This window comes from Lipophrys pholis (assembly GCF_963383615.2).
Source record: "Lipophrys pholis genome assembly, chromosome: 11".
In the NCBI taxonomy this organism is placed as follows: Eukaryota; Metazoa; Chordata; class Actinopteri; order Blenniiformes; family Blenniidae; genus Lipophrys; species Lipophrys pholis.
In genome coordinates this window covers 20,886,226-20,909,092 of record NC_137631.1, presented here as the reverse complement: position 1 = coordinate 20,909,092, position 22,867 = coordinate 20,886,226, and the positions used below count along the sequence as shown (strand labels likewise).

Genomic DNA, 22,867 nt, shown 5'->3' with positions numbered 1-22,867 from the left:
GCCAGAATGTCTGAAATCAGATTATCAAGAGCAACATTGTGTATATTAATACTTCGTTCTGATCGGTTTTCACCTACCAGGATGGGACAATGTTGAATAAATTCTAGAAATAAACACATAACATTGTCTATCATTTAGTACTCCTGTAAACAGTGATGTGAATATAATTGGCTATAAAGCAGAGAGTGAGTCCAACATTCTGGCACTGACAGAAATGCAACAGCTAAGATCTACTACTACTTTTTTTTTCTTTTTTTTTTCTTTTACAAGCTATTTCATAAAAAGCTGCAATATTAACAATGACCATAAACAACAACTTCACTGCTCATACAAATATGTACGTTACTATGCAATGCACATGATGCATACGCATGCTCACTCACACGCTAATCTGTACATGAATTCATCTCTTTAACGCCATTTAATTTGAGAAAAGGAGGAAAAATAACTGGAACAGAAACACTTATTTGCATGGTACAAAATAAATATACAATTAAAAATGTATACACTAATGTAGTATTTCCTACTGTAGGTCATAATTAAGAGCAGATTGATTTGGGAGACTGCTGGGTGTGGGTGGTGTTGGTCAACAGCTTCAGTCTTTGCTGCCAGAATCGATCCTCTCCTGCCTCCGCTTCATGATCTCCTGCAGCTCAGAGTCTCCACTGGACTTCTATCAAAGTCAAAACATGGACACTTTGTAGTATGCTTGTTGTTAAAAAAAAAAAAATTCAATAGGATTGTCTTTCACAAAAAGTAATGTAGGAAGAGCAACCGAGCTTGATTTTCTCATAAAATGTGCAAAAGCAGTCACAACACAGTGGTTAAGAAGGCAGTACAGCGCGTTTGTTATACTGCTTTCCACACATTAACATGAGAAAAATATTGCTGGGCAAGGGTTGTCATGTGGAGACAACAAATGACAAATGAAAATGTAATCAATGTTTGGTGTTGGGCAATCCCTTGAATTTAACCACTTTGCATCATTTTCTTCACACACATTTTTGCGCAGTACTGCATAACCATTACAATAATTATTGGGTCAACAGTCCTTAATTTGCTTAGCATATGGACATAAATAAACAATACAGCAATAAGCAAAATCCCTCCTGAACTGATGGTTTTACATTAATCATCGATCCATAATAATTCCTTTCCTTCGCCTTTTAATTAGTTTTTAATTTGCTACATTTCCATCAAGAATCTCTATTTGGGCAAACAAACAACACGTTTTGTGGGAAACATTACAAATAATAAAACATCTAGATAAAGATCTGGGTGTGTTAAACTTAGTTATTACAGCACTATAACAGTGTTGGCATTTATTCAGCATAACGGTTATTTTAGCTTTATGGTCTAGGAATAAAATGAACAAATCGATTCCATGGAACTTCTGAGTTGGTTGTAATCAACACACACCAACTTCTTTATTTACTAAACTGGGATCAATGACAGAGCGTGACTCTGAGACAGCTAACACCGGTTTTTTTATACACCCGAGCAAAAGCTGTGGTCCAAACATGCCGGAACATGAAGTGAAAGCTGAATTGCAGGTTTTTATTTGAATGTAATAAATTAAAGGGTCATCACTTTTCGACAGCAAATTTGGAAGGAATTTGCCGTGGGAATTTTCCCAGCTTACTTCCTCTAATTTTCTAAGAAAGTGATAAAAAGATAAAACAAAACAAAACAAAACAAAACTTCTTTTGTTAAAATACACATTTTAGGACTACGTATAACTTCAATGTAATAAAGTCAAAGAAATGAGAGAACGAAGCCAAAGGGAGGGACTAACATTACATAACACACATCCAAGAAGGCTTTTTATTGTTTGTCGTTGCTATTGGCCCAATAGCTGAAAACAATAACAAATTAATTCCAGTGAAATCTATTTAGCAATAGGAAAAGTGCATGCAGTGTGTGACTTTAGAGTTGATAGTTTGACTTGCCCTCTTTATAAGTAGGAGTTGGCAGCCCTGTTTTACTTGGATTTTAAAGTGACATGACTTCTTTTGTTTGGTCCGTCTGATGAAGTAGCTTGAATCTGTGAGAGGGAAATACCCTGTGCTTAGGTTCTAACTATTATTTGTGTGTGTGTGTGTGTGTGTGTGTGTGTGTGTGTGTGTGTGTGTGTGTGTGTGTGTGTGTGTGTGTGTGTGTGTGTGTGTGTGTGTGTGTGTGTGTGTACGTGTGACCGACCTCGAGCTGTCCTTTCTGCACGGTGACCTGACAGTAGACACGGCTGCCTTCCTCCCCACACACTGCCTTCAGCTCTTCTTTGTTCAAAGAAAACAGCTGAGCTCCAGTCAGGATCCCCAAACATTCAACGGTCCTGCAGAAAATAGAAACAAATCAATCATCAACAAATTTACAGTATTTCACAATGAGACGTGACCAATAGAATACACTCTGTATGGATCACAGTTTTTTAACAAAGCCAAACACTGTTTAGTTCAGTGTGAAATAGCAAGGGGAAGAAGACTTAATAATGTTAATTAAAATAGCAGAGACACTTTGATGCGTGTGTGGTTCACCACCCTGCTGAACCACACGGTCAAGAACAACATAAGAAATTAAATATTGACCGAAATGGCGAGTTAAACTCAACACACGATGAGACCACGCTCCCGCGCACAGCTGCATGTTATTGGCGGTACATTTGCAGTGCAGAAACACAAAGAGGACTCAGGTGTGATGAGGTACTCTGTGTTGATTTGATGCCTCCACGAGCGTCGCAGGGACTTACTGTTTCGAGAAGCCTTTCGCATTGAGCCATGTGGTCACCTGCTCCGGGGTGGAGTCGTAGATGAGCGGCACTTGGCTGCTGGAGGACCGCTCTACTCTGATCTTCCTGGCAGCAGGCTGGCTTTTACTAGCGGTGATCATCATCAACAGCTCATTGTTGACTTCATCCATCACTTCAATACAGACACATGAGATTAGAACACCAGCTATTTATTATTGATATACCTGTATATATAGTAGTAGTAATTTCTTTAATAATTTCTTTAATAAGTCTAAGAGTGTTTGTAGTTGTGTTAAATTACTTTTGTCCTTTTGTCGCCCCTTGTTGAAGCTGTTTGCAGGGCTGAGCGGTGAGGATGGTGATGACTTGTAATCCTGACACACACACACACACACACACACACACACACACACACACACACACACACACACACACACACACACACACACACACACACACACACACACACACACACACACACACACACACACACACAGACAGACAGACAGACAGACAGACAGACAGACAGACAGACAGACAGACAGACAGACAGACAGACAGACAGACAGACAGACAGACAGACAGACAGACAGACAGACAGACAGACAGACAGACAGACAGACAGACAGACAGACAGACAGACAGACAAGCAAGCTTTAGGAGAGCAGCAGCCGTGTTATTCCAAAAACTGGTTTGTCTCCCAGTTGGTTCTGGTCGATACATTTTTGTGAGAATGTTTCAGACTAACAGGAGTGCTTGCATGCAGTCACTGCTGCAGGGCGGTGATGAACCTGCATGCAGCCTGGATCTGTAGGAATGTTGTCTTTAATTGTGGCTGATCACACTTTCTCTGGTTTCTACTGTGTGTAGTGTAGTACTCATGTAGATTAAATCTAAAGAGTAAATAAATATATTTGATATGTTCGTACCATGAATTGCATGAAAGTTCATTTCCATGAAGGTTAGATAAATCTTCTAAATACAGTATCATGTCCTTCCCTCACCTACATGCTAATAATTCTTTTCTATTTTTGATGTACATATTTGAATCTTAACAGTGAGAAAGAAACTGATACTTCTCACAACCACATACCTTTGATACTGAGAGTGCCTACATTTCCCAGATTTCCCAGAATGCATCCTGGCATTGTCTGACAACATGACTGTGAGTCACACGTCAACAAAAGTGGCTGAATTTGAAAACTGCACATAAACATAAAGCCCAAAACTGCCATAGATTTCAATTTTTCATAGAAAAATTGAGATAGGAGGACAAATCGGGAAAACTGTAACATGTTTTACTTTACCTTTTTCCACATTGCATCAATAACTGTCTACATCTGCTTTAAGGAGCTTTGTTATGATCATTTTAGAGGCTATGGAGCTAAACAACATTAAAGTTTTAAATTCATAATTTCACACAATGAATGAATGGATGAAGCTTTATTAATCAAAATAATTTGTGGTGATTGTTAATAACAAAAGATCTCTGCTCATTTCAGACCCCTGTAGATAAAATTTGTCCAAATCTGAGATGAGTGTGAAAGTAGCCTGAGCCCATTATAAAGTCAAAAATCAGCATTAAGAGAGTGAATTTGCACTTTTTTCGTCTCGTCTAGAGTATGGCGCATGCACCGTGGGCAGCTCACCGGGCTGTAGGCAGCTTCTGGCTCCTCGATCTTCACAACATCCAGGATGTTAAAAGGGACATAGCCCGATTGCCCACTGCGATTCCGTAGTTTCCACCATTGTTTGTCATCCTCAATCACCTGCAAAACACATTTCAGTATCGTCAAGACACATCTCACTCCACTGCACTGAAAACTAACACAATTTCTCTGCCAACTGTTCCGTACCGCTGAACTTGAAACAGTTTATTTGCACATAGTCGATATGATTCAATTTCAGGGGTCTGGTCTAATTATCAAATTTTTCAAAACTCTATTGCAGCATAGGTAGGATTGTGTTTGTCACAACACATAAATGGGAAAAATAGGACAGTACAACCTCCAGGATTTCGTCCTGCAGCACAGACAGCTCGTTGGCATTTCGGGCAACAAAGTGGTAACGTATTTTGGCATATCTGCGGGTGTGGTGTGTCCCATTGTAAGACCTGTTAAGACAATGAGCATCAAAGTTTAACATGTTGTTGTATGAAAGAGACAGCATAGTGCCTGAAGGACTTCATTATTTACCCATTTGACGAGCTTGAGGACTGAGTTCCGTAAAACTGAAATACAAACATAAATTTTAGGTTACAGTGACATGGTGACATCCAATAACCTATTGCCCGCTGAAAGGCCAAACTCTTACGACATCATCAGGTGGGAGTTGATGGTAAGTTGGACTGGTGGGAGACAGAGGCGGCCCATTTGGTCCCTCAGTTTCCCAAGGGGCCGTCCTGAAAAGCTCTGCAGGTGGCTCCCAGCCATTACGAAACTTTGGGTAATAAGGAGGTGCGCACTGGTTCTGGGGCCACTCTGCCCTGCAGGAGGAGGAGGAGGAGGCATGAAGAGCTGGTCAATGTGTGATCCTTCAACTACACCCGTCTGAGGTCGGAGACGTCTGTACCTGGGTTTGGTCCATCCATCTCCGAGCAGCTCGAAGATGGTCATCTCTTTGGAGGACAGGTGTCCCCTCAGGAATTCAACAGCGTCTCTGGACAAGTGAGGAGAGATGACTGAGCGTGTCAGTTCTGGACTCCCACAGCTCTGCAGCACCTATGAACACAATCACTGATTAAAGGAGCTATCAAACCCCCCAGCAAAAAAAAGACTACAGCGGATAAGTCTTCTTTTTGTTTTTGGAGAATCTACTACAGACAAGTTTTTATCAAACCTTTTTGTTTGATTATTTATCATCATAGCTTATGAGTCAGGGAAATCAAAAACCCAGTACCTCTAAATATTTCATAAGATCCTGTTTTTTACTATCAGAGACCACAACCAAATCTTTAAAAAAAATGCTTGAAACATTTTAGTTGATTATACTGTATAAGTTGCAAGAGTTCTTTCAAAAATGATATGTTTATAGTTGCTTGATGTGAATCAGCAAGAGAGAAATCAGTAATTGCTGTGACCACCCTTTGCCTTTAAGGCAACAACGGTTCTTCTCAGAACATTTGCACATAGTTTTTGAAGGAACTTACATAAACGCTGTTTTAAAACATCTCCAAGAACTAAGCATGGGTTTTTTTTGTAGATAAACTCGAGATCCCATCCTTCCGTGTTTTCATGTAAACCCATACAGACTTGATTAGATTTAGTTTAGCACTCTAAGGGGACCACATCATCACGGCCAGGACCCCTTACTCTTCACACTGAATGTAATTCAGAAACACTGGATGTTTTAATGCTTGTATTACACAATGAAAAAGTGGCATTGTATGAGACCTGCCTTAAACTGTGCATAGAACTGCCTTTCTATTGTGTTGTATGTTAGCTGGATTGGAATTAGTTTTTAATCTTCTAAAAGGTGGATTTGCGTTGTCTTACTTATGTAATGACAGAGGTCAGATGTATGTCAATCTGCTGTGGTGTGAGTCATGGTGGAGTTCAGTGTGCAATTATGGTGCCATGATGAACTATCACATTTCTTGCTTATCTCCTCAATATCAAGAAAATTGAACAAGCCCATAAATTATTGCGCCATATCAGTGCAGAGCCGAGTCACAGGCCTGTGGTTCTATCCAGCAGTATCGAAGGTGTGGCTGAAAACTGCAGCTTGGAAAACCAACACTATGTAAGTGCGGCTGCACCTGCTTTAAGAATTGAAAGCCACGTCACTCCAGTCTGGTTTGTGTTTAGCAGAGCGGCAGTGGGTGTGGTAGCAAAAAAAAACAAAAAAAAACAAACAAGAAGAAGAATATCTGACGGCAAAAGTGCTCTCATTCTGTGAACTTAAACAGGCCGAGATATTTGCACGAGATGTGCCTTCAGGCTGAATTCAGCAAGGAGGCGTGATGAAGAAGAGAGACATGGATTTATATATTATAAACAGCCTTTAATGCACATGAATTAGAAAAATTCAGATGTTTAGCACTCACCAACTCCAAGGGACCAAACAGGAAACGAACGAGCTCGGAGGCACTCGGGTTCTGTATGTGTTTCTTCAGTTTGGCCTGCAGGTGGCAGAGTGACAGATCCAAAGTGATACAGTGACCCAAGAGCAGCCTGTGATGGATGAGGGAGGCTCGGTGCTGTGATATCTCACCAAGAGGTTGAAGGCCAGCTTCAGTTTCTGCAGGCTGTCAATGAATTCTCCTTCAGTGGGGGGCTTGGCTCGCAAGGTCAGCATGCCCTCTGTAAACAAGCAGAGCAACAATGACCACACGCAAACTCCAGAGTTACCAGTCACATGGACATAACACAGAGTGAGACACTCTCTGGCTGGGGTTCCAAGCTGAGGACATAAATGTTTTAATATTTTGTCGTATCTGCTGAAGCTTATGGATTCAGTACATCCATTTTCATGGAAAGAGTTATTTAACAACTTCACCTCGGCCAGAGAGTAGGAAAAAATTTGCTCCAGCAGCATTTCTCATCCTGAGATTAAAAAGGTCCCAATATTCTCACGACCTCAAAATTCACCATGTTGAGATCCATTGTGTTTTCTGAAGCATTCCCATCGTAAATACTGGAGAGGCTTTGTTTGGAAAACAAAACTAATCGACGATTAAAAAAAGGCTCAACAAATGACGGCACAAGGGACCACGACTGCGAAGTTGAGAAAGAGATTCTCTTGGAGGAGAATCCATTAATAATTGCACATCTGTCTGTTTATCCAGTCAGAGACAACACAAGTCCACTTGTACTACTTTAATGCATTTATTTAGAAATATAAAGTTAGTATAGTTTGCAATAATATGATTGTTCTGCTTATGGTTTTGTACTAAAGCATATTTAATCATTCTCCATCCAACTCCCGAGCTTGAGCAGTTTGGGAGTTAACAATCTCGCTCAGAGAACCACAATGTCTCCCTCACCTTTTTTTATTTATTTTTTTTATTTTTTTAAAGCGCTCTGTTGAACCCCCAAGGGAGGCCTGACACACACTTTGAAACCCTTTGTGACTCCTTCAGTCTCTGTGCTGAAATAAGATCAACTTTGCTTTGTTTAGCAGATACAAATATCAAATTCTATCAATATATTTCAAGGTCCGTAATACAATGAGTCAGACCAGCACACTGAAGGAGTTGATGAGCAGTAATTTTATCAATTGTGTAATAGATATCGTATCAGTTAACAGTACACGGCAGTGACCACAACTCCCACACATATAGATCACTGGATGAGAGTCCCGGGTGGAAGAATACAAAGAGACACAAACATGACCATTGTGAGCAATATGAAGATATTGTCACTGCACTCGTGCCACCACAAACAGAAGAAAGGGGGACAGACCTGCTGGTCCTTTCTTCTTATTCTTCTTACTCTTGTTGCGGTTGTTGAGTTGAGAAAAAGCCTCTGCTGCTTTTTGTAGCCGTGCAACAAAGATCTCGATGTCGTCCAGAGCACAGTTGAGGATTTGCTGAAGGAGACAGATTCTGGGGTTGAGCATGATGAGGTATGTACAGAGTTCTAATATGTGGCAGGTGCTGTGTAGTGCGACGACAGGTGTCACTGTGGAGAAACAAACTGACCACATCCTTCTCGATTCGCTGGGCCAGCTTTTCATGCGACTCTCTGTCATGTGGTCCAGAGGATTGTCTTTCTACACACAAAACACAACAGAATAATGTACTACACAAAGAAAAGCTTAACCGGTGGAACAAAATATTCTAATATTAAATACTAAGTGCGCATTTGTGTATTCTCACCCCGTGTGTTCGGCGCTGCCACCCGACCCCTTGCAGCAGGTTGGGGGGCTTTGGACGCCGATGGCGGGAGGATAGTCTCTCTGTGACGCTTCATTTTCTCCTGGTTCACCCTGGAGAAAGAGAAGGAATAAAGAGTTCAGCCTTGAGCTAAAACTGTCCATGCATATGATACAAGAAATGTTTGTGGCCTTGTCCGTCCCTAGTAGAGAGGACCAAAACCTGATTCTACACTAGAATTTTAAGGTGAGACTGTGGTTCGGGCAGCGTTAAGGTGGAAGTGCGGTAACTAGTAGTTACAGCTGAGTTGAGCAAAAGTCGGCCAGAAATGAACGTAATTGAATCTCATGGCACTATAAGGCTTAGAAATACATGTGTGTAAGTCAATGTAATAAGGCACAGAAACAGGACTGTGTGTATGTGTCAGCAGCCTTGATCTCACTTCAAAGTTTGGAGCCTCATTTTCTTTCCATGTTTGTTGTCTCCAATGGCACTATCTATGTCTGCATGAACCATCTCAGCCTGGGCAGATAGAGGAGAGACACACAGAGTCAAATTCTTGTTGAAGTGCATGTAAATAATCCTAAACAGCAATTTAATCTGAAGTTAGTTTGCACATTTTACCACTCAAGCAAGCAGAACGTGATTTATAGGACCTATCACATTCACCCACTGGCTTATAGACGTCAAACTCCATATATGTAAAAGTTGTCATGCAGGTTTGTACAATTCAAAGTGCGCCACATGTGGCTATATGAGTTTAAGTCTATTTTACAGTGTTTTGTTTTGTTTTTGTTTAAGATAGGCAGGAACATTTCTGTGTCTTTAACAATGATGATCCTTCTTATTGTTTTTTTTAATCTCTCTGATCTCTTGTTGTCTGTTTATTTTTGAGGATCTCTGTTACAAAAGCTGTGGCATCTTCACAAAAGTGATGAAAAAATAAAGCTTTTGCTGTGGCTCCACCCTCCCTCAAGGCTAGAAACATCAGCTGTGTGACCTGCATCTACAACAGGCCTCAAACGTGACTGACTTTAATATTGTGTCAGAGTGCAATTTACCAAGCAGTTTTTACCTATATTTAAATTTTTTATTTGTATTTTTTAACAAATCCTAAACTAGTCAGGAACACAGTATAGCCAATAAGGTGGTGAAATCCAATCCAATACATTGAGAGCTAAACTCTTTCAGAGACACTGAGGCAGATATCCATGTGCGAGGCTGCAAAAATGTGAAAGACTATACATACAAGTGTAGAACAAACCTGAGCGAGGGCTCAGTGATTGTGCTACAAATAACAGAAAACACCCCAAATCAAACACACCCACCCACCCACACACCCACCCACCCACACACCCACACCCACACACCCACACCCACACCCACACCCACACCCACACCCACACCCACACCCACACACACACACACACGGCCTTGAACTATCCTTTTATAAGAGATAAGTTATCTAATTTTATATCTGGCCATTTGACTGAATCACATTATGCCTTTATAAAATGTGGTTGTGGTGCTCTCTAAACCACCACATTAAAAAAAATGTGTACATATATAAATCAAAAATCAAGCTGCATTTCACACCCAGCATCTCAACAGCATTCATTCAACCCCCCCCCCCCCCCCCCCCCCCCCCCCACACACACACACACAATAAAGCATACAGACTGATTCTGCAAGTCCGAGACGCACCTCCACTTCGTCGCAGTGGAAGAAGTGTATGTCAGGCTTGTGCTGCTCCTTGTCTTGACACACGAGCAGCAGCACCGAGGGGTAACGCGTCTTATTGAGCACGGCTTGACACATGTGGATGGTGGGGAGAGGGAAGTTCTCTAACTCTTCCTGAAAGAGAACAACAAAAGAGCGTTTAGCCCTAAAATGACCTCTTTCCCCATTTAATCCATGCGGGGTCACGGTGGCAGTATGAGGAGCAAAGAAGACACAGACATCCGTGTCGCCGACAACTTCCTTCAGTTCTTCCATCTAGAGAGATCTCAAGCTGCTTTTCTTAATAAAGTTTATTAAAAAATAACTGTCACTGGCTGCACTTGATCATTGCGTCATGCTTCTGTCCATGCACGTCAGCACTTGTCTCAGGTGTAACTAGAAGTTGAAATACTTTTCACTGATAAAAAATAACTTGGACTGTATCTCATTAGCGATAAAACACACGACGCCTGGCTTTTACTTCCCACCATAAACCCACAAAAGGCATTTCCAAAACCTTTCTAGTTGGAGCCCTACCATCTGATTGGCCCCTTATTTATAATGACCCTCATGACGGATGATTCCACTTTGAAATATCATTCGAACAAACCACAACTGCACATTTGAATACTGCATATTTGTGTTTTGTTGGGTGTAAACATGAAGTGAAGATGTGTGACATACCTGCGTGTCACAATCAAGCAGCTTGACCGACTTGTCTGTGACCTGCAGGAGCATCTCCTGGGTCCAGATTTTATCTTTCGAATCCAGAAGAGCCAGTTTTTTGATTGCGTCGTCCACTGTGGTAATTGATTCCGTCTTGTCCATGATGAATGTTGACAAATGCTGAGGAGAACACAGTTACATGAGCTGGAGTAAACTAAAAACAAGTGTGCCGTGTGGAGAGATTGTAATATTATGTTTCAGACTCAGAACCAGTTAATCTCGATTTAAAAAAAAAGAAAGAAAAAAGTTACTCATCTATTCAAGGAGCGTGAGACATTGTTTAGTTAACGAAATCATTTCTGGCAAATCCAGCTCGTTTGTTGAATAGCACAGTTTTAACTCATTTGTTTTATCTCTCGCTGAAAATGATGCCTGTTTGTTTTTCGCAATATAATGCAAACGAATGAGCAAACCCAGTAGGTCTGTAGGGTCTCTGCCTCTATGTTAATCTGGACTGACTCCACGTTCATATACGGTATGGATCATATTAGCCAATAGTGCATCCATCTTCAACGCCACTTTATCTTGTTCAGGCAATGCCAGCTTTCTGAGGGTAAAGGCAGGGCACAATCTGCAAAGGGCGCCTACAGGTAAGCTGGGCTCACCATTTCAAAAGACACATTCAAACTATTACCATAAAGATTGATTCTTTAAATATCAGGCCATACAGTTACATGCTGGTGTTTAATAGAAGAAAACCTAATTATTTGTATCTAGAGATTTCACCGCAAATGCATTCAGCTGACAGTAATATCTGCATGAGTTACGGTTCATTTTATCTGTAATTAGCTCTGTGATAATAAAAGCTCACTTGGCAAAATCCAACACACACACACACACACGCAAGTCGTATTCAGCATAATCTTTGACCTGAATCACACCTTCTTCCTTCATCTAGAAAGGTCCCTCCATTGCTTTAATCAGAGGTCTGATTGTTTTATTACAACAGAGTTCTCATAAATGAAATGTAATCAAATAGAGCATCAGCCTTTATGTCCTTGCAAAACAACAATGACATTTATTATGACTTTATCTAACTTCCTTCATGGCAGGCTCTTCAAAAACTAGAAACCTGTAGATTTATTGTCGACCTCATGATCCATTTTTACTCATATATTTCCTGATTTTCTTGTTAATCTTCTTTGATAGTTTACATTGCACTATGCACAAATGACCTCTCGACTCCCAAAAAAATACATTTCAGGATTTCCTTATCTAACTAGCTTACATATGCCATTTATATAATTTTCATTGAACTTATTTTCTCTGGCACAATATATGAAAAAAAAAAAAGCAATAGTTACAGCTGAAGTGTATCAAAGTTCAACAAAAACAGCAAATAAAGTATTTTACTGGTCACCTGACTCACTAAAAGCTATGAGTACAACAAAGTAATAATCATTTAAATTTGTTCAACCACATAATAGAAAAGTAGAGAGCCGTATTACTCTAATCTAGGATTATACCAGCTTCTGCCACAAACAGCCACCAATTTTCAAAACGTTTCATTTCTGTGAATGATCTGACACTTTTTAAAAGTCTTAAGAAGATGAAGCAAATCTAAATAGAAGAAACTGTGAAGTGATTTTACCTCAACATGATACTGCGATGTCTCTTGCATGATGTAGTTGGAGTTAGAATATTTTTTCCGTTGTTCTGTTGATGAGAAGACAAAAATATTAGAAATAAAACAAGAAAATCCAGGGTCCAGCTTAAGATACAGACTGTAAATCCTTCTTCTATATACACATCAGCGACGACACTGACTTAAAGACCACATGTTGCACGTCTAAGCAGAGGAAACAGATGCAAGCAAACACTAATGTGTGAGCTGAACAGACCAGCAGGGCAATAAGGAAGTAACAAAGACTGGACACGTAATGGGTGTATTTTGTTTCCTTCAAGGGGCAACTCACAATCTCACAGAATTATGTCTTGCTGATAGCAGGTTTACGAGGTAGATTGCTTTATAACTACAAAAGTACTCTTTTATTGTACATTTAAGGACAAAGCAAAACATTCAAAAGGGAAAATTCAAAAGTGGAAAGTCTTGAAGTAAGTCTTTGTGCCACATTCTGTCTAGAACAATCCACCAGGAGAGAAATCCAGTAAAATGGAAACATGTTTTTTTTTTAAAGAGGCTAACAAATAAAATATAAAAGGATTTGTGGGGATTTGTTTTTGTTGTTTTTAACTGTACATAAAGACATGTTGGCCATGTTAAAGCTCATTCAATATAAAGCCCCAGTTAGAGGCACAGATTTTTACTGCAGGGTCAAAGATCATTGACAGCGCTGTGCCAAATTCCTCATCTGTGACATTTCACCAACTACGTGTTTAGTAAATGTGATCAGGTTGAAGTACAGTGTGACAAATTTCCCTTGTATAATATATTCAAGTCCTCAATAGGCCAACAATGATTTTTTTATATATATATATATACATATTAATATCAACAGTAATTGTAATAGATTATAAACAAAGCCTGCAGACAAATAGAGTTGACCTAAACTGAGTGTTTTTTCATTGGGGGCGGGAGGTGGAACTCTATTCATGCACAGGAAGAATGTGCAAAAGCCCTTTCAACATATGTCACTTAATCTTAAGTTTCATTTCCCCCTAGTCGAAACCAACTGAAGGGTTAATCTTTCACTGAGACAGCCACCAATTACACTTTCCCTACACTTCGAACAGTAAGTGGATGATAATTACAAACTATATTCTGTAATATATATGAAAATGGTTAAAGAAAAAACAAGCCATGGCATTTCTGCTTCATACTTTTCCGAATAACAGAAGTTTTGTTTTGGCTTTTTGCTTTAGAAAAGTGTTTTTTAGATTCCGACGATGCACCGAATTGGTGCACTTAATTTGAAAACACAAGAAAGTGACACCGCTGTTGGTAATAAACCAAGTGAACACAATAGCTGATGGGATGGCCACTTTCAAACGAGACATCGAATGCATCCAGTCATAGTAATTGTAAATTCTTTGCAAATAACTTGTGATGTACTCAGTGATGTATAAGATGTGGCAAAATTATTATAAGATGCCATTTACAAAATTTATTAAATTGTAAAAAAAAAAAGTGTAATATCTTTAAAAGGCCTCCAATGATACCTAAAAGGTAAAAACTATGATTTCCAAGTATTAGTTCAGTGAGTGCCCTGTAAAAACAATGTGACACAGTTGAAATACATATTTTGGATCAATCAGTCCCAGATGCAGTGACCTTTTTAAAACCTCAGGATATATTAGTCACCCACATCCAAACACTGGAGCTCACAATGGCCTGGTACATGGTACAGCATGTGCCGTTGGCTCCAGTCAATGTTTTTTTCAAGTGGCCATTGCTATACAAGTTTGCCAGACTGCTCATTGACCTATTTACCAGGTGAATAATCAGCAGGTAACAATCACGGGTAAATGAGAGCATGTTCCTATCAACTCCACAGCCAGATATCAAGTCTCTTTCTGTACCCAACCCAATTAAGTCAACACTCTCAGACTACACAGGTTTTCCTTTCAAACAGGCACATTTTGCTTTATATGCTTTGTCATGAATGCACTACAAAAGCAGTGCTGTTTGCATATTATTTAACAAAATGTGCGTTAATGCTCTGAAGGACTCACCAAAATTAGTCATTCTCTTATTTGACGGTCTTCACGTCTCTTGTATGTTATCAGCGTTGAAGAAAAGAAAAACAGGAACGATTTTATATCTACCCACCCACCAACCGTCAATGCCGAAATGACGGGAGCAATTGTCGTTACAGTCCTTGCCATTTCCTCTCTGCTGATTCCTTTCTGCTTGGCGCAGCGCAGGTGAAACACAAGCGTCAGGTGTCGTTCTGAAAGTGGAGCTGGCACCATCTCTTATTAATGACTGACATTTATGCCAATCAATTCACAGTGCTGCAACAGCTTGCAATAAGAGCCACTTAGCAGGCATATGGGCAGGTCCTCAGAGCCATCCAGAGTCAATGGCCAGTGACAAACACAGCTCCCTGGCAGATTATCAAGCCCTTTCACGACCCAAATCAATCAGAAAACGATCATGACGTAGACGTTGGTCATCCAGCCCTTCTCATCACAAAATAAAGTGCTACTGTTTGCTACAATGCAGAAAAACTGAGTTAATTTTGCTATTACACTGTGTAACTACTATAACTAAAAGACTAATACTGGAATCATAACACAATGCTAAATCTATTGTTCTGGCCGAGGTTCATGGCCTGTTTTTTGTTTGTAACTGTGAAGACACCCTTGAGAAATAGAAGAGCACTGCTGCGTCCATAAAGATTGAATCATATGGTGCAAGTAAACATCACAGATAAAACACATCAACCAGCCTGTGTTACTGCAAAAGAATCAATTTACTACTTCCTCTGGCACAGAAATGTTTTAACAGGAGGCTTATATAAACAGAACGGCACATCAGGAGATCAGTCTCTCTCTTTGTTCCTCCACCTGTTGATTCAGTGTCACAGCCTCCAAAACGAAAGCCCACAAAAACACTGACAGAGACATGCCAACAAGATAGCTGAGAGATTTAAGAAACCCTTATTTGGTTTAGAAGTGGTGGAGGATGAATGTGGTATAGGCAGCTGGGAACAGATTAGGTTGGAGGACCTTGAACATGATTTGCATCAGTTCTCTAATGCACTGCAATATGTAAACAATGCATGTGGAAGCTTTTTTTGCTGTCTTAAATCTAGAAGTAAAGATGTGCAACAGTCCAATCCAAATAGCTGCCACTGTGGTGGATGGTGCATAACGCTGTCCACTCTCACTGCAGGGTTGCAGTGAGAAGGAAGTGGTGACCATCTGCCACACAAGGTGAGATAAGCCACTGAAAACCAGTCTAATCCACAGAGTCATACACAGTGCCGTGGGATACTTCAGAGAGATCCCAACACTGCTTGCATCCTGTGGATATTTGGATGGGTTACAGCTTCATAATAATCACGGACAACAAGGTGCACAGCTAGATGGATGGGGAACATCTTGCATCGCCGCACTACCATCACATGTCATCCGAAGCACTGCTATATTTGGAACAGCGTCGCTGTGCGGGAAAGGAGGTAATACCTTGATGCAGGTTGCAATCTGGGGATATATAATGTGGCACTTTTTTTCCCCTCTGTGTTAGCAGAGAGGAAATAGGTACTGGCAGGGACCAGTGAGGTAACGTCTGGCGATGAGGGGAGGACTGGAAGTTAGAGAGTGGCAGCTTTTACCTCCCCGCATTTCAATGTGTCTTTTATTCACCTGCAAGACATGGGCCTACCCACCCTGTTCCAACCACACATTAAAAACAGGCACGCCCTGCACTGTAACATAGTACATTTCAGTCACATTAACACACCCTAACTCAAGTATGCAACAACTCAAACAAAGTATCAACACAATGCAATTACTTTTCTATATAAAAGTTTCACCATAGAACATTAGAGATGCAGTCTTACAATGAATCTAGATTTTTAAAAGGCCACTACAAACACAAATGTGTGCACTTCCATTTTAGTTCTGCACAAAACACCGAAAGTCAGACATAAAACAAATCTGCAAACATGAGAATATGACTCAGCGCAAACACAAAGAAAACCTTGACAGCTAATCCCAGCACGCCAAGCAGGCCTCGGGCCGAGCTGGAAACTCAAGTTCCCTTCAGGAGCCGGGGCTCCCTACCATGACCCTCAATGTTTGACGGAGGTATCAACAGGCTGAGCATGACGGGGGCCCTCAGCAAGACCTTGATTCCCTCTAATCAGCGTGTGTGTGTGCCTGTGTTAATATAACACGGATTATGAGTTTTAAGAATCACCTCATATGTATAATACATTAAGTATTGCTGCAATTTGTGTCAGAAACTGATTAAGTTAACACTGCCTGAATAAAGGTAGGAAATGGAAAGACAAGGGAGACAATTTTCCTTCATGGTTGTTTTAGTCTGAGGCTTTCAGAGGTTGAAAATTCCCAAAGTCCCAAATATAAACTTGTACTAAATCAAGCATGTTCAGTTAAGAGCAAGTAGTGTAGCAGTTGAATACTGCTTTCAGCCTGAGATTCACAAATATTTGTACCACGATTGAGTATTTATAGCAGAAAAGAATATATAGAATTAACCTAAAGTAAACCTATGTACCCTTTCACACTGTGAAAACACACCGTGTCACCATGTGCAACCAAGTGGCGGCTCGTTTATGGCTTTCAGATAGTTTATGGACAATAGTGGAGGTTTTGCCCTACACATGCAACATTTCTCACATAAAATTATTGTAAAGTTTTATCTTTGCAGTAAATCTTCAGACAAAAAGATCAATATATTTAAGTACAGGCATGTAAATGACATGTCACACCCACATTAAGATTTGAACGCAAGCCAACAATAAAATTCTCTTTTAAACGCTCTTCATATCTCCCCACATGACTGTGAAGTTACTCACCGTAGAGGGCCTTGGCGCTGATCTTGCTGTCCGACCTGGCCAACCCACTGCAATGACAAAAAGAGGGTACAGGGTGATGCTGCATGCCCTTCATCTTGACCCCTCGGTGTCAGTGTCAGTGTCACAGACCCTCTGACACTACCACTCCTCGTGAACTCAGAAACAATGAGGCGACAGGAGAGGTATAGAGAAGGGAGCGGACTGGTCAGCACTGGATGAGATTAGCCTGAGATTGTCAGCATATGTACGGGGAGGGACAGAGAGAGAGAGTGGAAAAGGAAATGAGGGAGATGGGAGGGGGGGGGGGGGGGGCACTGGAGCCAGGAACCCAGGTAAAGCAAACAAAATTCTCAACAGAGCCTCTCTGTGCCCAAAGTCCCTGACCCACTCTCCTGTCCACATACTGGGTTAGTGATTCTCTCACTCCTGTGGAAGAGGGACTTAAAATAATGCGATAAGCCAGCTGAGAGAAAAATAAATATCTCAGTGGAAGCAGCAGGACTGTGTGACACTCACTTGGCTGCGCTCGATGGAGGTCCCGGGGCACTCATGATTTAAGACATCCACCTGAATGAGAAACAGAGAGAAATGATGGCTCATGATAAATAACTGCACATTTTTTCATCAGCTTCTGCAAAGTGTAGTTCAGCTGTTTGTGGCCAGAAGAATTATTTTGTGGTGTATGAATACAGGTTTTTGTACTCGTTAGAAAACTGCAAATGTGGCTAAACTAAAGCTTCAACTATGAAGCAGCTTGTTCCTCCACTGGAACGAGGCAGGTGTTGAGCCTGTGCTGGCTGGGCGTCAGGGGACAGCTCAAGAACAAAGACAGACAGCAGGCCGATATGTGCTGTGTAACCAAATCTACTCTGCAGACAAACATATCTGCAATCAATTAGTCGCTGGGTTTTTACACCCACGTTATACTATTTGATAAATACTGTGGACTCAAAGGAAACAATGCAGAATCTAAGTAAGACCAGCGCACGAGGAGCATAAAATAACACAACAGGCTCTTTCAGTTGTCCATTAAGTCAACAGACTTTGACTCGTCCACCAAGGCATGCATTGACACTTATGTAATAGACTGTATAACATATCTCTAGCAAACACGGCGCTACGCAATCGATATATACAATCAGTGACTACAAAATGACACAGCAGAATGAGCTGTTTGGTTACTCCCATGAGCCGCTGTAAACAGGTCCTACGTTTTGACTAAATACTGACAGTTTGAATGACCATACGCAACTTTTGGACTCCAAGGAGCCATGTATCGCTTTAGACAACCGGTTTCTTCTGTATTATTAATTGGCAGCGAGGGGTTAGGATCCTGTGTCGCTGGCAAGCATTTTAGGTTTTCAACAACAATTGAACAAACGGCAGGAAACTGACCTCGGGTCACCTGGTGGGAGTTACTAGTCCCACGATATTTTCAATGTCATTCAAATTGTTATGATGCAGTCCATTTTGACAACACTGTCTTCCTTACTGTCCTAGGATTCCTCCTTTTTTTTTCTTGACAAAGAGCACTTCACTACATACCAGAGAGGTAAATACTGTGGCTGACAGTCCAGGTTACACGGGCGGTCACACACGCCAATCTCCCAGCTGATCATAAACATGATAACCCAAAACAGATAACCTCCTCAGATTTTCTGTAACATCTTTCACATCCTGAGCTACAGCCTATTTATGTCACTTTATTACATTGTATTCAGATAGTGCTGTCTTCCTTACAAGCAAAAATGCATCTACAAAACAAAATTCCACTCCGTTAAAACTCATGGCCCGAGTTAAACTAGCTATATAGGTAGGAAGGACAGACTTGAAAAGACTTCCGCTTTCTGTCTTAATCTATCTGGTCATCTTCTGTTGGAGCCATTGTTGTTGGCTGTAGCCTGCTGCCAGGCTTCTGGAGAGAAGCGAAGAAGAGGCTTGGTGTCATGTGTTGTCAACCTCATGGCAAGAGGCTGTCCGCACACTTCCACTGAGCCCAGTGAGCTGTTCCTTATTCACCGGTCATCCACCGCCATGAGAAGTCTAATACTACACAATAAGATAATGTGTTGGGTTCATTATTTTGCTTACTCATAGAAGAGGTTAAATATGAATTTTTTTACCTTTTACAAGTGTAAGCAACTTAAAATGTTCATAATTAAGAATTATTTTGAGACATTTAATATTCATTTTTTATTTCCAGTGACAAAAAAAAAAATCAGACTTGAGTTGAGGGACAGGTGTGGTGAGGAGGTAACGATTTTATATATGAAAAGAAGAGAACATGCTGACAGTTTCACACTTCATTCCTGTAGGAAGCCTCACAATCCTGCACCAAATTCCATATTAACCACTAATTAAACTATCTGTCTTCTACACCGCTTTATCAAAATAAGCGTGACTGGGCCCTTTAGCCAATCCCAAATGACCATGGACAAAGGCAGGGTTCATCCTGGACAGGTCATTAACTCATCACCTTCAAACGTATGTTTTTAGACTATGGAAGGAAACTGGAGTACACTTAAGTGTATTCATACTTTCACAGAAAATGCATCGTTGTTGAATGCTGAAATCGCAAAGCATGTATGTTGTGGAAACTGACCCAGTTAAACAGCATTTTCCCTCAGCGAAAGTTGTGTTTTTTTTGCGTGAAAAATCAAGATATATTCAGTGCACTTACTTTGAAAAAGACAGAATAAACAACCTAATAAAGGTGTATGAATAAAACTCAATTAACCATAAAAAAACAGGTACTTACAATAATTTTTTTTTAAAGAAAGAAAGTAGGCCTTTTTGTTTTGCTACAGTATAGTTTAGTCAGTGCAACGTATGCACTGTAGTGCTGAAGATTAAACATTCCATCCATTTGCTATACTGCTTCATCTAGCGAAGCGTCACAGGGTGTTGGAGCCAACTCCATCAGACTATGTACAAAGGGTTAGGGTACACCCTGAATAGGTTACCAGTACACACACACACACACACACACACACACACACACACACACACACACACACACACACACACACACACACACACACACACACACACACACACACACACACACACACACACACACACACACACACACACACACACACACACACACACACACACACACACACACACACACACACACACACACACACACACACACACACACACACACACACGGCCTTGAACAATCCTTTTATAAGAGATAAGTTATCTAATTTTATATCTGGCCATTTGACTGAATCACATTATGCCTTTATAAAATGTGGTTGTGGTGCTCTCTAAACCACCACATTAAAAAAAAATTATATATATATATAAATCAAAAATCAAGCTGCATTTCACACCCAGCATCTCAACAGCATTCATTCAACCCTTTCCAGTCTTAAAACACATACCCAAAGATCTGATGGAGTGCCGTGGCTAAGTGCTGAAGGCAGTGATTGTCATATTAGCAATCATTGTTTACATGTGTAGAATGTCCAGAGATCCTGAGTCTGTTAAATTGTAAAGAAACCACATTCCTCTGATCACAGAAATGTAAATTAAGATACAAATTTTTCTACTTGTCTGCACAGAGTAAAAAATAAAAACTGTGCTTGCAAATCACCCCAAACTCAATGGATAATACCCACTCATTGGATTTGATCGACAATTTTGTTCCATTAGTTAATAAACTGTGTAACTAACTTTTCAACGACAAGACCACACCTTTATAGATGTCTACCTCTTCTGATGACACTGAAGAAATGGGGCACACAAACAAGGTTTTATTTTAGCTTTTCATAGGATAAAACTGTGCACCTGAATAAGGTTTTTATTTCATCATCTGAATTCATTTAACTCACCTTCCTGTGGGCTCACCACCTGCAGGAAGGTTCTTAATCGGTGCATTGTGATCTGGGTGATGGTGCTCAGACTGTCACCCCCGCGACCCGGAAACGGATAAGCGGAAGAAAATGAATGAATGAATGAATGAATGATTGAGATGTAACGTCCCACATTTAAAAACCACAAAGGCAAGCAAACATGACCTTCTTTAGGCCAGTGGCGTCCATACAACTTTAATATCATCATCTTACAAATCTATTTATATTCCTCTAAACAAAGCATTCCTGTTGCCAGTAGAACAGATAAAATAAATTCCACTCTGTAATGTTAAGATAGAAAAGGATAGATCACAGCTGGGCTCATAGTGATGTTTGCTTGTTGCATTTAGAAACTGATGATAAGCAGCATGTTTCCCAGTGCTTTGTTCATGCTTTCTCATATATAAAATGAACTCGGCTTTTTAATTCACATTGCTATCAGCCCACAGCCCTTTGTGCAAACACATTCTCTAAACAAACAATGGCCTGTTTCAGTCTGTCAAGCCTCATAGAAGACATGTGTATAAATCATACAACCAGACACCACTGAATTATTTACCCTAAATAACTGTCGCTTGCTTTCACCTGGACCAAGTAAGGCCAAACTCGTTACTTAAGTTCACAGATCTTGTAGACAGTCTTCCAAACCACAGCCAACTTTTTGATGCATACTTGTGTGCACACCCAACAAAAATGCTAATGACATAGTTTTGTACTGATTCATGCGAAGGTTACAAAAGAATACCTGAAAAACATTTAAAAACATCAGAAAAAATAAATAAAAGTTTTAATCTCACACTTTAAAATGAGTGAGGTTAAAATTTTTCAAATGTGAAGAGAACAGAAAACGTTTTGATTATCCAGAGGAAGAATATAATTGAGAGTTTGGGGCCATTTATCGATAAAAAATAAAAAAAAAAAAAAAAAAAACAACTACTGAAGACATACGAACTCATGCAGACAACATGAGGCTTTAGGAAGAACAGACAGAACAGCGTCTGATAAACCTGCTGTTTTCCCACCACGGGGACTTACTGTGCAACGTGTTGATCTGATGCTGAAGTTGACAAACGTGGGAAAGACGGCGCCTGAAATATCAACATGCCATCGCAAACTGCGGCCAGATATCACCGGTAACTCCGCAGGAAAGGCTTCTTTCTCTCTAAATGCAGTTTCTTTGATTTGTTCCTCTAAAGTCGACTGAGTAAATGAAGCGCGCAGCTCCAGTCCTGCTTTGCCGCCTCTCAGACACTGAGCGCACTGAGCAGGTGAGCGATAGTCTGCAGGTAACCTGAGCCGGAGGGGGGAGGAGCTCCTGGGACACCTCACCTGGACCCGGTAGGTCCTGTGCTGCAAGCTTCTCTCTCAACCTGCAGGGACAGGGACAGGGACAGGGACAGGGGACGTGTCTGCATGGCAATGGCATGAGACTCACTCATCTGCTGCAAAAAAATACTACAACTTGTCATAACAAGGAGATGTTCTCTCTCTCTCTCTCTCTCTCTCTCTCTCTCTCTCTCTCTCTCTCTCTCTCTCTCTCTCTCTCTCT

At 40.6% G+C, this 22,867-nt stretch overlaps 1 protein-coding gene across 3 annotated transcripts; it reads right to left on the bottom strand.

Moving 5' to 3' along the window:
* Positions 1–190: 190 nt before the first annotated feature.
* Positions 191–22,867, bottom strand: eps8l2 (EPS8 signaling adaptor L2). 3 transcript variants are annotated; one of them, XM_080475581.1, is made up of 21 exons: positions 22,354–22,867; positions 17,972–18,022; positions 17,456–17,502; positions 12,598–12,662; positions 10,965–11,126; positions 10,266–10,415; positions 9,004–9,083; positions 8,565–8,674; positions 8,388–8,458; positions 8,149–8,275; positions 6,959–7,047; positions 6,792–6,866; positions 5,318–5,466; positions 5,060–5,231; positions 4,942–4,976; positions 4,754–4,859; positions 4,396–4,515; positions 3,048–3,120; positions 2,747–2,918; positions 2,200–2,332; positions 191–673 (listed from the first exon to the last, which is right to left on the bottom strand). In XM_080475581.1, exons 2-21 carry the CDS (start codon positions 18,004–18,006, stop codon positions 596–598), a joined length of 2,049 nt encoding a protein of 682 aa, XP_080331707.1. In that variant the 5' UTR covers positions 18,007–18,022; positions 22,354–22,867; the 3' UTR covers positions 191–595. The 3 variants fall into 3 exon arrangements, with proteins under 3 accessions (XP_080331707.1, XP_080331706.1, XP_080331708.1); XM_080475580.1 differs by lacking the exons at positions 17,972–18,022; positions 22,354–22,867 and having other exon boundaries at positions 17,456–17,871; XM_080475582.1 differs by lacking the exons at positions 12,598–12,662; positions 17,456–17,502; positions 17,972–18,022; positions 22,354–22,867 and having other exon boundaries at positions 10,266–10,411; positions 10,965–11,041.